The sequence below is a fragment of the Kogia breviceps genome, chromosome 1, assembly GCF_026419965.1.
Source record: "Kogia breviceps isolate mKogBre1 chromosome 1, mKogBre1 haplotype 1, whole genome shotgun sequence".
Classification (NCBI taxonomy): domain Eukaryota; kingdom Metazoa; phylum Chordata; class Mammalia; order Artiodactyla; family Physeteridae; genus Kogia; species Kogia breviceps.
The window spans coordinates 32,533,446-32,546,820 of NC_081310.1; the positions used below are offsets into that span (position 1 = coordinate 32,533,446).

The 13,375-nt window shown below is 44.4% G+C and overlaps 1 protein-coding gene across 2 annotated transcripts in view; it reads left to right on the forward strand.

The window, feature by feature from the left end:
• Positions 1-10,027, forward strand: part of TBX19 (T-box transcription factor 19) — a 29,955-nt gene extending 19,928 nt beyond the window's left edge. For both annotated transcript variants that reach the window (XM_059073419.2, XM_067030321.1), the window contains exons 6-8: positions 2,864-3,055; positions 5,300-5,435; positions 8,703-10,027. In XM_059073419.2, coding sequence (XP_058929402.1) covers positions 2,864-3,055; positions 5,300-5,435; positions 8,703-8,988 — 614 coding nt within the window. In that variant the 3' untranslated portion in view covers positions 8,989-10,027. The remainder of the gene's footprint in view (positions 1-2,863; positions 3,056-5,299; positions 5,436-8,702) is intronic.
• The last annotated feature ends 3,348 nt before the right edge of the window (positions 10,028-13,375 follow it).

Here is a 13,375-nt window from a genome sequence, read left to right on the forward strand (position 1 = left end):
AATTTTTTTTTTTTACTGTGGCCAAAACCCATGACATAAAATGCACCCTCACAACAATTTCCACATGTACAGTATAATATTGTTAACCACAGGCACATTTTAGTGCAACAGATTCCCAGAACCACCTGCCCGCCCCCCTGCCCCCATTCCTGCATGACTAATACTACATATATTCACCAAACTACATCTCTTCACATCTCCCTCCCTACAAAGGCCCTGGCTACCACTCTTCTACTTTCTATCTCTATTTGCATATGCTTTGGAAACCTAGTATAAGAGGAATCATGCAATATTTGTTTTTTTGTGACTGGCTTCTTTTGCTTAGCCTAATGTCCCTCAAGGTTCATCCATGTTGTATCATATGACAGGATTTCCTTCTTTTTTGAGGCTGAAATAATATTTACTTGCATTTATATACCAAATTTGCTTATCCAATAATCTGTTGTTGGTCATTTAGATTACTTCTACCTTTTGGCTACTGTGAATAATGCTGCAGTGAACATAGGTTTGCTAATGTCTTTAATTCTCTTGGATATATACCCAGAAGTGGGATTGGTGGATCATGCAGTACTTCTGTTTTTAATTTTTTAAGGAAACTCCATAGTGTTTTCCATGACAGCTGCACCATTCTGCATTCCCACCAGCAGTTCACAAGGGTTCTAATTTCTCCACATTCTCACCAACACTTGTTGTTTCCTATTTTGTTTTTTTGGTTTTTGGATAATGGCCATCTTAATAGTATGATGTGATATCTAGTTTTGATTTGCATTTCACTGATGAGTAGTGATATTGAACATCTTTTCATATACTTATTGGTCATTTGTATATCTTTGGAGAAATGTCTATTCAAGTCCTTTTCTCATTTTTAATTGGGGTTTTGTTGTTGTTTTTATTGTTGAGTTATAGGAGTTCTTTATATATTCTAGACATTAATCCCTTATCATATATATAGGTTGCCAATATTTTCTTCCATTCTGTAGATTTCCTTTTCACTCTGTTGATTGCTTCTTTTGCTGTGTAGAAGTTTTAAAGTTTGATATAGTTTGTCTATTTTTGCTTTTGTTGTCTGTGTTTTGGTGTCATACCTGAGATATCATTGCCAAATCCAATTTCATGAAGTTTTCTCCTGTGTTTTCTAGGAGTTTTATAGGTCTTACATTTTAAAATTTATTTGTTTTAAGTTAAGTTAAATTTTTTTATATGGTGTAACATAAGAGTTAAACTTCTTTCTTTTGCATGTAGATATCCGGTTTTCCCAATACCATTTGCTCAAGAGACTATCCTTTCCCCATCATGTAATCTTGGCACCCTTGTTGAAAATTATTTGACCATATAAGCGGGGTTTATTTCTAGGCTCTCTATTCTTCCATTGGTCTCTATGTCTTTATGCCAGTACCATACTATTTAGAGTATTGTAGCTTTTTAATGTGTTTTGAAATCAGGACGTGTGAGACCTCCAGTTTTGTTCGTATTTCTCAGGATTTTGGCTATTTGGGGTTCTTTGAGAGTCTTATGAATTTTAGTATTGCTTTACATTTCTGACAAAAATGCCATTGGGATTTTGATAGAGATTGCTTTGGGTAGTATGAACATTTTAATAATATTAAGTCTTCCAATACATGAACATAGGATGTCTTTCCATTTATTTGTATCTTCTTTAATTTCTTTCATCAATGTTTAGTAGTTTTCAGTGTACAAGTCCTTTGCCTCCTTGGTAGAGTTTATTCCAAAGTACTTTCCTCTTTTCGATGCTATTCTAAATGGAATTGTTTTCTTAGTTTACTTTTCAGATCGTTCATGGTTAGTGTGTAGAAATGCAACTGATTTTTGTGTTTTGATTTTGTAACTTGCAACTTTGCTGAATTTGTTTATTAGTTCCAAAAGTTTTTTTGTGTGAAATATTTAGGGTTTCCTACATATAAGATTGTGTCATCTGTGAACAGAGATAATTTTATTCTTCCTTTCCAGTTTGGATGCCTTTTCTTTCTTTCTTTTCCTTTTTTCCAATTTGCTCCAGTACTATGTTGAATGGAAGTGGTGAGAGTGGATATTCTTGTCCTGTTCATGATCTTAGAGAAAATGCTTTCATTTTTTACCATTGAATATGATGTTAGCTGTGGGCTTGTCCTATATGGCCTTTATTATGTTGAGGCAATTTCCTTGGATTCTTTGTTTGTTGAGTGTTTTTATTATGATAGGGTGTTAACTTTTGTCATAGGCTTTTTCTGCATCAATTGAGATGGTCATTCACAAACACATTTCTGTGAAATATTTCTAAGTTTTCTGAAACGTGTCACAAGATTCTTGTCAAGTTGTCTAGCCAGCTCCCTCTCATTTTGCTTTCAGAATCCTCTTTGTGGGGTGGTGATGGGAGGGATCATGTCTCCTCATGCTTGGAGTGAGAACTAAAGATACCTTCTCACTGGGCAGAAACAGAGAGGCCTTCACTCTTTCTGGGTAACCAAATTAACTGTTCAGTATCTGTAGATCAGTGAGTAGGATATACATCTAACACCTCCTTTCTAGATGGACTTTTAATTTAATCCAATTAAGTCAGAAGCAACTTACCTTGTGCACTTCTATTAACTTATACATTCAAATAATATTTTATATAGCTGTGATTCCACAGTATTTCTTAAGAGGTTTTGCAAACTTTGATAGGACCTGTCATCTACTTCCAAAGAAGCCAACTTTGCTGCTAACATAGAAGGGGGGTGGCAGTGAGGGTGGTGGTATATAACTCCACATGGACAGACATTGTGTCATTCACACAGAAACAGAACTATGTGAAGCGGCTGGTAACCTGATTTTGGTGTGGAAGTTCACAGAGTCATTCTCTGGGTCTTCATCTTGTCTCTTCTAGTGGGAGGCTGGATCTTTTCCAATCCGGATGGAGTATGCACATCAGGAAACACCAATTACCAGTATGCTACTCCTTTGCCTCTGTCTGCTCCCCACACCCACCATGGCTGTGAGCACTATCCTGGCCTCCGAGGACACCACCGGCAGGCTCCTTACCCTTCTGCGTACATGCACAGAAACCATTCTCCCTCAGGTGCGTGACTCTGCTAATTAAACCCTTGGGGGTGTGGGTGTGGGTGGTGGTGGTGAGAAATGGATAAGCAGCTAGAAATGGGGAAATATCTGAAGATAGAATCCCTTTCATCTAATATATGTAATATTATTGTGTATTAATATTTTAATTTTTAATTTTATATACTAACAGTTGATTATATAGTTACAACATTATTAGTGTTTTGTAATTATTTCAAATAATTACAAAAACTGGGAGACACCCAGTTTCTAATGGTTGTGAAAGTCCTCCTCCCAGGGCGCTGGTGTACTGAGCAGTTTCAGGCTGCATCTCTAAAAGCCAAGTTAAGTCGTGGGACTCTGAGACCCTCAGCTCACTGCCCTCACATGGCTCTTGTCTACATTTGTAGTGTATGGCTCAGTCCAGGGAATACTGGGCCCAGTATTGGAGAGCTATTAGGAAGGTCTCTGGGAAGGTGGATGACTCAACATCCTTGCTTTGGTCTGATTCAGTTGGAGACATGCAAACTCAACTTTGATCATTTTTGCAGTCTGATTATTTTTAAGCTGATGCTGTTGTTTGTGTAGTTTCTTCCTCATTGACTGCTGCCTTGTCTGCCTTGGCCTTGTGTAAGCCCAGATCTTGCCTGGTTATTAGATTTGTATGAAGGAAGGGATTCATGAAACCAAGGGTTGATTTCTCATTCAGTTGTTCACGTAGCAAATATTTATTGAGGGTTGACTATGAGCCAGGTTTTGTCCATGAACAAAATAGATTAATACCTACCTCTCATAGAGATTCTATTCTCATATGGGGAGACTGACACTAAATGAAACAAATACGTAAAGTTCATGGCATGGGAGATGGAGGAGAGTGTTAAGGATCCAGCCTCAGGGACACCCTGAGCTCTGTACCTGCAGAGGACTTTGCTGGTCACCAGCTACCTGTCCCCGTGCCCCATCGCCTGCTACTCCCAGAAGCCTTGACAGCTGCTGCCAGGAAGGGAGAAAATGTAGCTTAATGTATCAGAAACTGAGCAGGGTTCTCATCTACTTTCTGGTTCTTTCCCATGGTCAGCACACAAAACACATCTTCTGAGCAAATGCTATGCACCAGGCACTCTTCTAGGAAGTGGGGCTGGGAAGGTGATTAAGGTCTAGTTTCTTCCCTGAAGGAGCTCAGCGCTACACGAATACATTAATAATCAATCCTAATACAATGTAGTGAGAGCTCTAATGTGGTCCTCAGACCTGCAGCATCTCCTGGGAACTTGTTAGAAATGTAGGCTCTCAGGTTCTCCTGAGTCTTCAGTTCAACAAGATCTCCATGCACATTAAAGTTTGAGAAACATTCTATAGAACACACGAGTCAAGGTGCTATGGGAATGAAGGAAAAAGAGCAGCTAGATCTAGCCAGAGGGCTTAACGTTTAAGTTGAGATTTGAAGAATAAATAGAAAAGGACAGGGGTGGGAGTGGGCAGGGGTGAAAGGGGGATGACGTGGGACACAGGCGGAGGTGAAGGGCATTCCAGGTGAGAGAGTGGTATGAGCAAAGACACAGAAGGAGGAGAGAACCTAGGTTGTCTGGGGAATAGTTTGGGAAAAGAGTGTAGAGGGAGGCGGGGCGAGGTGGTGGATGAAAGAGCTGAGGCTGAGGAAGTTGCACGGGCCACATCATGAAAAGGAGTGACGTGGCCAGGGATATACATGGAATCCTCTTCCTTTCTTTCCTTTTCCCCCTCCTTCCTCCCCTCCTTCTTTTTATTCTTCCTCTCTATTGTATAGGCACTATTTATGCAAATGGCGATTCAAAGACAGAAGGCACTGTTCTTGAGATGTTGAACTCTCCTTGAGGTTGCTGAGAAAATAGGTCCTGGTCCTCAGCAATGTCATCTGGGACACTGGTGGTCCTTAGGCTTGTCTTGAGATGATGACATGGCCCATTTTAAAGGGGAGGTGAGTGTGGTGACATGAGTTAGATCTGTGTCATAAAGGACAAATCCCCCCACCTATCTGAACCTCATCTATAAAATGGAGATGAGAAGTCATTGTTGTGAAGATTAAAAGATGAACGGTACGTGACATATGGCTGACACTGAATTAACCTAAGCACCTCACTCCTTTCTGTGGTCTTCAGAAAGGACTAACAGCTGTTGGCACATGTGGCACAGGCCATGGTTATATTTTGACCTAGGATAATGTCATTGGTCACCATCTTTATGTTTTCCATGCTCCATCAATTGAACTGTTGTTATTTCCCCAAAGTGAATTTGATAGAAAGCTCCAGCAATAATCTGCAAGTTTTCTCTGGAGCTGACAGCTGGACTTCCTTATCCTCCACACCCCACGCCAGCATCCTGTCTGTACCTCACACCAGCGGACCAATCAATCCAGGGCCTAGGTAAGACCAGCACCAGCAATCTGCTCATTGGTCTTGAGGGTTTACTTTCGCACTGGGGACTTAAGTTCATTCTTTTTCCCGGAGTGTCTTGGTCTAATCTATTGTCCTGACTTCTAAGCCACTAGGAAGTGAAAGTAACAACAGGATCAACCTTTCGTCCCTGGAGAAAGGGTGGTGGCAATGCACATGCTCAGTCATGTACTCTTTTCTTTGTAGCTTTCGTATTTTATTTTTAGACGGGAAAAGATATTATGGCCTGGAATCATTTATCTCGAACCCAGGAAGAAATACTGTGAACTGTGGTGGTAGCAGATAGATACTGAGTATAGGGGAACTGAAGGGGAAAAGTGTAAATACACACTGAGAATTCAAGACCCTTGATTGTCCATATCCTTACAAGCTGTTCATTCTAACAGGGGGACAGATTTTGGGTGTCTGGGCCTCAACCCAGGCAAGAGGGCTGAGTGTAGCCTGTAGGACCCATGGCATAACTCTCACACCAGAGACCTGCATTCAGTTCTAACTGGAAATCGGCGTGGTGGAGGGGAAAGGCAAGGGGCCTGGAGTCTGACAAATGTGGACTTGAACCCCAGTTTTACTTCTTATTGACTTTGTGACTTTGGGCAGTTTTCTTAGCCTCACTGAGCTTCAGCTTTCTTATCTGTAACATGGCAATCATGTGAGCTGCTCTGTAGAGTATGGTGAGCACCAAAATTAGAAAAAGCATTACAATGCGTTGTAAGCAGTAACGTTCTCTCAATGTATACATGTCAGCTGTTATGTTCAATGTAAGTATGCGGAATTTTGAGAAGGTCCATAAAGGCATTCAAAATTAAAAGATGTCCCATCCTTTTTTTTGGCGGCGGAGGGGGCCGATGGTAGATGACTTATGACTTGCAGGTCTAGAAAAAGTTTGGGGAAGGTAGAACTTTGATCCACAGCAGTGCTTCTCACACTGTAATGTGCATTAGAATCACCTGGGATGTTGTTCAAATGTACAGTCTGATTAATAGGTTTGGGTTGAGGCCTGAGGTTCTGCATTTTTAACCAGCTTCCAGGTGTTGCTGATGTTGCTGTTAACTGTGATCTCGATTTTGATGTTAATGTTGCTAGGGCCCCCGAGGGTCTAGTGTTGTACTGTTCAATGCAGCAGCCCCCAGCCGCCTCTGGCTCTGGACCCTTGAAATGGCAGCTGTTCTGAACTGAGATGTGCTGTAATTGTAACTCACAGAATTTTGAAGTCTTGGTACAAAACAAAGAATAAAAATCTCAACAATTTTTTAATACCGAACGCATGTGGAAATGATAATATTTTGAATATTCTCAGTTACATAAAGTATTATTAACAGTAAGTTCATTGTTTTCTTTTCATTCTTTTTCTTTTTAAAACGTGGCTACTCAAAAATTTAGCCTATTGGACAGTGCTTGACTGGAGGACCTCAGGGAAATGCACTGACTGGGACAGTGTAGAAAGTGAGGGAAAGAGTGTCCTTGAAGATATTAAACAACCATGTGCCAAGTTTTGTACTAGATCCTTTATGTAAGTCATTTGTAGGATTCAAAGACATCCATAAGGCTGCTATTAAAATTCCTATTTTCCTGATGGAGAAACTAAAGCTCAGAGGCATTAAAAACTGCCTGAAGGTCATACAGTAAGTAATGTAACTCAGAGCCCATGGTTTTCCCACCGGCCCAGGAGGCATCAGAAAAGGGCTCTGGGGCTTCCCTGGTGGCTCAGTGGTTGAGAGTCCGGCTGCCGATGCAGTGGACGCGGGTTCGTGCCCCGATCCGGGAAGATCCCACATGCCGCGGAGCGGCTGGGCCCGTGAGCCATGGCCACTGAGCCTGCGCGTCCGGAGCCTGTGCTCCGCAACGGGAGAGGCCACAAGAGTGAGAGGCCCGCGTACCACAAAAAAAAAAAAAGAAAAAAAAAAAAAAAAGAAAAGGGCTCTGACTGATATTGTAGAAGAGTCTCTTCTGGAAACTAGGGAATTGGGGTCAGAATGCCAGCAAGCTGAGCTGGCTAAAAACAAAAGAAAAAACACCAAATCCTGGGTTTCTGCAGTTTTCATATGGTCCAGTGAGGTCTGTGATATCTGAAATACGGCAGAGAGTGCAGGGTGACATTGCTACCTCTGGCTTCATCAGTGGCATGTTTAACCCATTGCTGACGCTATAAAGGTTTTGCTAGAGAAAAACAAATGTGTTGAGTACTGACATTAGGTAATGAGCCTATTATCAAGCAATACAGTATCAGGCAAAATGGGGACTCTGAAAAGTCAGAACATGGTGAGGACGAAAGCACTGGAGGTTATTCTGCCTGTATCACCTGTAGTCGTTTTCATCTAGGTTCTATGTTAAGGTGCAAAATAGGCCTCACATTACAGTCAACAGAAAAGCTTTAAAAACTCCTGATACCACATGCCAGACTAATTAGATCAGAATCTCGGGGGATAGAACCCAGGCATCAGTATATATATATACATTTTTAATTCGCTAAGTGATTCCAGTGTGCAGTCAAGTGTGTGAACCAGTGACACAGGATAAGAGAAGTCCAAGAAAGTGGTACAGCTCCCCAGCCTTTCTACCAGGGACCAGAGCTGACAGGTCGAAACCTGGAATGGAAGAATTAATTATAAGAACCATCATTTACTGAGTCCTATGTGTTAGACATCACATACTCATTTTCTTCTTTAATCCTCATAACAACATCTGGAAGGTATATGTCTAATTATCACTCCAAATCTTGAAGATGAGGAAACTGAGGCTCATACGTTAAATAATCTGATCAAAGTCACAGAGCTAATAAGTGGTAGTGCAAGGATTCAAACCTAGGTTTTCTGACAACAGTGTGTCCTGGCGGTTAGGCCACATCACCTCTCTTGGTCAGTGAGGGATCTTACTCATAGATCATACTGCCCAAATATCATCCTTTCACTCCCCTGTCTATTCACACAGGCGGCAAGTGAGGCCTAGAGAAATAAAATGCCATGTTCCAAACTGAACAACTTGCTAGAGGTAGGGCCAGCATCAAAATGCAGGTCTCAGGACACCTAATCATATGATTATTCTACTACATCTTGCTGCTTCTCTGCTGAAACTGGGCCAGTGTGTGTCAGAGCTAGAAATAATGCCATGGTCAGATAGATGCCCTCTTCCTAGACCTGTGCCCCTCTCAGCACTGCGTGCGTGCTTGTCAGGTGGCAATCCTTCCTGTGTGTGTCGACAAGCATTTTTTTCCCTCTCTCTCTCTCTCTTTCTCTGCAGCCCCTACCCGTGCCTGTGGACCATCAGCAACGGTGGTGGGGGCCCTTCCGGGTCGGGCTCAGAGGTGCATGCCGGCTCCCCGGGAGCGTTTCTCCTGGGTAACCCAGCTGTGACTTCGCCCCTCTCCACCCAGGCACCTGCTTCAGCTGGTGTGGAGGTTCTGGGGGAGCCCTCGCTGACCAGCATTGCTGTGTCTACCTGGACGGCAGTGACCTCGCATCCCTTCTCAGGCTGTGGTAGCCCGGGTGGGGGTGGGCGCCAGTCTCCCACCTCACTGGATAGTTAAGCAGGATCCTAGGAAATTTGTCAGCAGGGGACCTGCTAGGTGTAGAGCTCTTAGAAGTCTCACCTACTAATCCCAGTGAGTCAGACTGCAGAGTCTCCCCACCCTGTGAACGGGGTTATACCAGAAGCCTACAGGGAGATGGTTTAGTTTGGATGATGCTACTTTTGTCACCTGCATCTCTCCACCTTTTTCGTTTTGTGCTCCCATTTTCTCTGCAACTTATCCGTGCTATGCTTAGGCAACAAAAGTTTCGTTGAGTATTTTCCTTGTGCCCTGCCCCTTACTGTCAAGTGATTCTAGACGGCTGTCCTTCTTGTTCTGTGGAGTTGGTGCAAGGCTGTTAAGTGAGCTCAAAATTTACTTAGCCTAAGGCCACTGCTTTGTAGCTTTGTGCAGCTCTGAAAGTATGTGTGGCCACAGAGCTTCTGCTTTGAGACCCAGAAAGGGTGTTAAGTCCATGGAGTGAAGTTAAAAATAGAGCTAATCACATATTACAGCATTGAGAATTGAGGAAATGAGATCATGTCACTCCCTGGCTTAGAAACCTTCGATGGCTCACCATTGCCTACAGATTGAAGTCGATCTCCTCTGCCATCTGCCCTCAAACCACTTTTCCAGCTTTAGCTACCTGTTTTCCCTTTAGCATCCTATATTTCAGTCAAGGCATATATTCTGCCCCTGTCTTTTGAACATTCAGGGTACTTTCCCAGCTCTATACCTACGCCTGTACCTGAAATATCCTTCTCTGTTCAGTCCTACCTGTACGAATCCTGCCCATCTCCCAGGCACTGGCCAGAGCACCACCCACTGCATCAAGCATCTGATCTGCTGGGCTCCCTGACCTCCCACTGGTTTTGCCTCTGTTCTAGAGCTCACCTCATTCAGCCTTGTATTTTTAGTACCTGTGCGTGTGTCTCTCTCCCACTAGACTGTGAGCCCCTCGAGGGTGAGGCCCAGCCTTCGTGTCTCTGTTCCCCATAACAGCATCTGGTTCTGTGCCTTGCCTATAGTAGGTGCCCAATAAACACTGGTTGAGTTGAGTGGGTGTGAAGTGCATTTGCTAAATGGACAGTTGTGGAGCTCACTAGGGGGCAGAGCTCAGAGACACGTGTCCCGAGACAGGGCAGCAGGTCAGAGTGGGAGCCCGGGGACGTGCTTGGTGTTACATATGGGATGCAGCCCATTCTCAGTGATTGATGATATAAGGAGTCGGTGTGGACTAGAGCGGTTATTCCCAAACACTGGTCCCTGGATCCCCTGTGCCGGGATCACCTGGAACACCTGTTAGAAACAGATTCCTGGGCATACGCCATACCTCTTGGATCAGAATCTTTGCGGCTGGAGTCCAGGAATCTGCGTTTCGTACAAGTGCTCCAGACAGTGACCTCAGAGCCAAATTTGGAAACAACTTGCCTGAAATAGAGAAAGAGAATGATAAATACTCCAGGAACCTCATCAGATAAGCGTTTCAACCTCTGCCCCAGCCTAGGCCATTGGCGTAGCCAATGAGCAGAATCACAGTTTCATTGGTTTTCCTTTTCCTTTTCTATCCACCACTGGACGTGCTGATTTCCAGAGGAGTGAGGTTTCCAGACCTGGGTGATAGGCGGTTCTCCCATTATCAACATCACGCTGCACTGACTGGTGGCCTTCGTGGGTCATCCTTGAGGGAGCCTGGCAGTGGCTCAGCGGCTCCCATCACTATTCCATCAGTGGAGCCCATGCAAACCCATGCAGGCCAAGGCTTAGCCTGGACGTCCTGTGTTGAGTCCATGGCTCTTTCTGCAGAGAAGGGTCTTTTTTTTTTTTTTTTTTTTTTGCGGTACGCGGGCCTCTCACTGCTGTGGCCTCTCCCGTTGCGGAGCACAGGCTCCGGACGCACAGGCTCAGCGGCCGTGGCTCACGGGCCCAGCCGCTCCGCGGCATGTGGGATCCTCCCGGACCGGGGCACGAACCCGTGTCCCCTGCATCGGCAGGCGGACTCTCAACCACTGCGCCACCAGGGAAGCCCTAGAAGGGACTTTTAACATGTTGTGATTACCCTGATATTTTGGTGCCATTCCATTTTTGGACCTGGATCTCTAGAAATGATGCCAGTCTCACCACATGGTATCCTGGGAAGCCACTTGACCACACTTAGGGTTGCCTGGCCAGAGCTCTGGGTCCCTAACTGGTGTGTGAGTGACCAAGGCACAATGTACCTACACGACTGCTCTTTGAAAAGCTCCCTGAGGCAGGACTTCTTGGTTCCCTTGTCCCTCTGTGGTATCATTAGAGGCCATTAAGATATTAATATACTAGCATTTCTGCAAGATGGTATTTTGGTAAGTTAGAAGTTTAGGCCTCTTCACCAGTCACTGCAGTGATTGCTCACCCACCTAAGTGCTTAGCAAGTACAATTAGGTCTATGAAAACCTGTGTTTAGTCTCACCTTCCTGCACCTCCCCCCAGCCTGGAGGAACCGGAAGAAGTGACGCAGAGGCACAGAGCAGAAAGAAGCCAATAACCTCCTTCCTTTCTTCATTTATACTGCTCAGGTGAATTGGGGCCTCTGTGAAGCAATAATGTAAGTGTTAGTTGAGTTTGGGGCGATTATTCCTTATCAGTCTTACTGGATGCTCAGCTTGGAACCTGCAATGATTTTTAAACACAACATGATAGCTGGTTCCACATGGAGGGTCTCTATTTGGTGTTAGCCATGCAGCTAGAGTCATATACTTTCTGGTATTTTCTCCAGATTGTCCAGGGCTAATTTCTGATTAATTGCTTAAGTCCGTTTAATAAATGACAGAGTCTCTGACATATTAGACAAACTTTGAAGCCTTTTACGTCCTTTCCTCGCTCATGCATCTTCTTTATCTGACTCAAAAATGGTGCCACTTCAGAGTTTTAGGCTTCTTCACCTCTTCTATCACATGACATTTAAAAGGAATTTAAATCCTACTTGGATAGAAAGAGTTAATACAATTCCTTTAGCCAGGTGGTAGAGATTTAAACTCTCCTGAAGGCCTGGTCCATTTGAAAGTGTCTCCCCTTGTGGGACCTACCGGCATCTCTGTGGCTCTCCCCTGTCCTGCTGAGCCACACTTATCACCAAACTCCTCTGCTCACCAGATTTAGGCCAGGAGTTTGCAGGCATTGCTCATTCCCTTTGGCACCTCCTAGACCTGGGACGAAGGGGTGGGGAGGTGTGATATGAGGAGAGTGAGAACACTAGGTTATTAAGAAAAAACTCAATAAAAGATATCTGAAGTCTGGTAGATGCTTGCCACGTTTCCCCAACACTGGAATAACTTTGGGTGAATAATAGCATGTCACATTTGTGAAGACTATTAGTCCTGTTTTATGGAACTATAGGTTAATCAAAGTTGGGGAAGGGTAACTGGGACATTCTAGTGGCACTTGTTTCAACTCCCTCCCTCTTATTTTCTCCACTCCTTGAGCCACTCATTGGTTCCTGGCCAGGTTGGTAAACAGAATATGGGCATCTGGGAGCAGAGGTCAGGGAAGGTGTATGCAGTGCTGGAAAAGGCATAAGGGAAGAGCCTCTGGCGTCTGAAGATTCCAAACCCTTCCCATTACCGTCGCTGTAGAGACAGCCACCATTTCTGCCGCGTACCCCAACCTTCTGGGTACAAATTCCCACACCCCCTCCCACGCACTTGGGGGAACTACCTCCCCTCCTCCTGCCCTCTACAGCTGCAGTGGGGGCTGCCATGCCCGTACTCCATCCTGCCGAGCTGGTTGGTTTGGAGGGACTCGCTGCCAGAGTCCCATCTGCTATGGGACGAACAAGCCACCCAACATGGGCAAACATGCACAGGCTCATTAATTCCAAGCTTCACTCTGTTCCAGGCTATGTTAGGCTTTAAAGCCGAACATAGCTTTAAAAATGGAAAAAATGGAGCTTACATTTATCGTAAACAAAATGGAATTGGAAATACCTGTTAAGGCCAGTGGTTAAAAGTTGTGGCGAGTAGCAAGCTTCGTTAGTCAATGTGACTAGTCTCGCCTAGAGAAGGGACTGAGACGCTCCTTTTAAGTGAAGTTTCTCCCATCGGGGCATCCAACACATGGTTTCTGCAGATCTGTACTGGCTGGATTCTGTGCTAAGCACTAGTTACACAGCTACTTGGGCAAATGCAGCTCTTTCTTGTTGACTAGTGGAGATCACCTCCGTGATGTGGCTGGGTCCTAGTGTGTGTGTTCTAATCACCTCTCTCTGCAGGTCAGCGCGTCTGCCTGGCACCACTGACATCTTGGTTCTCAGGCTGTGGTTAGGATCTTGGATCACGATTACAAAAATACAGAAGGGGCTGCAAGGAAAACCACTGTTACCAAAGTGAACCCAGATCCACCTCAGTTGGCAATGGAGGGAGCATATTCT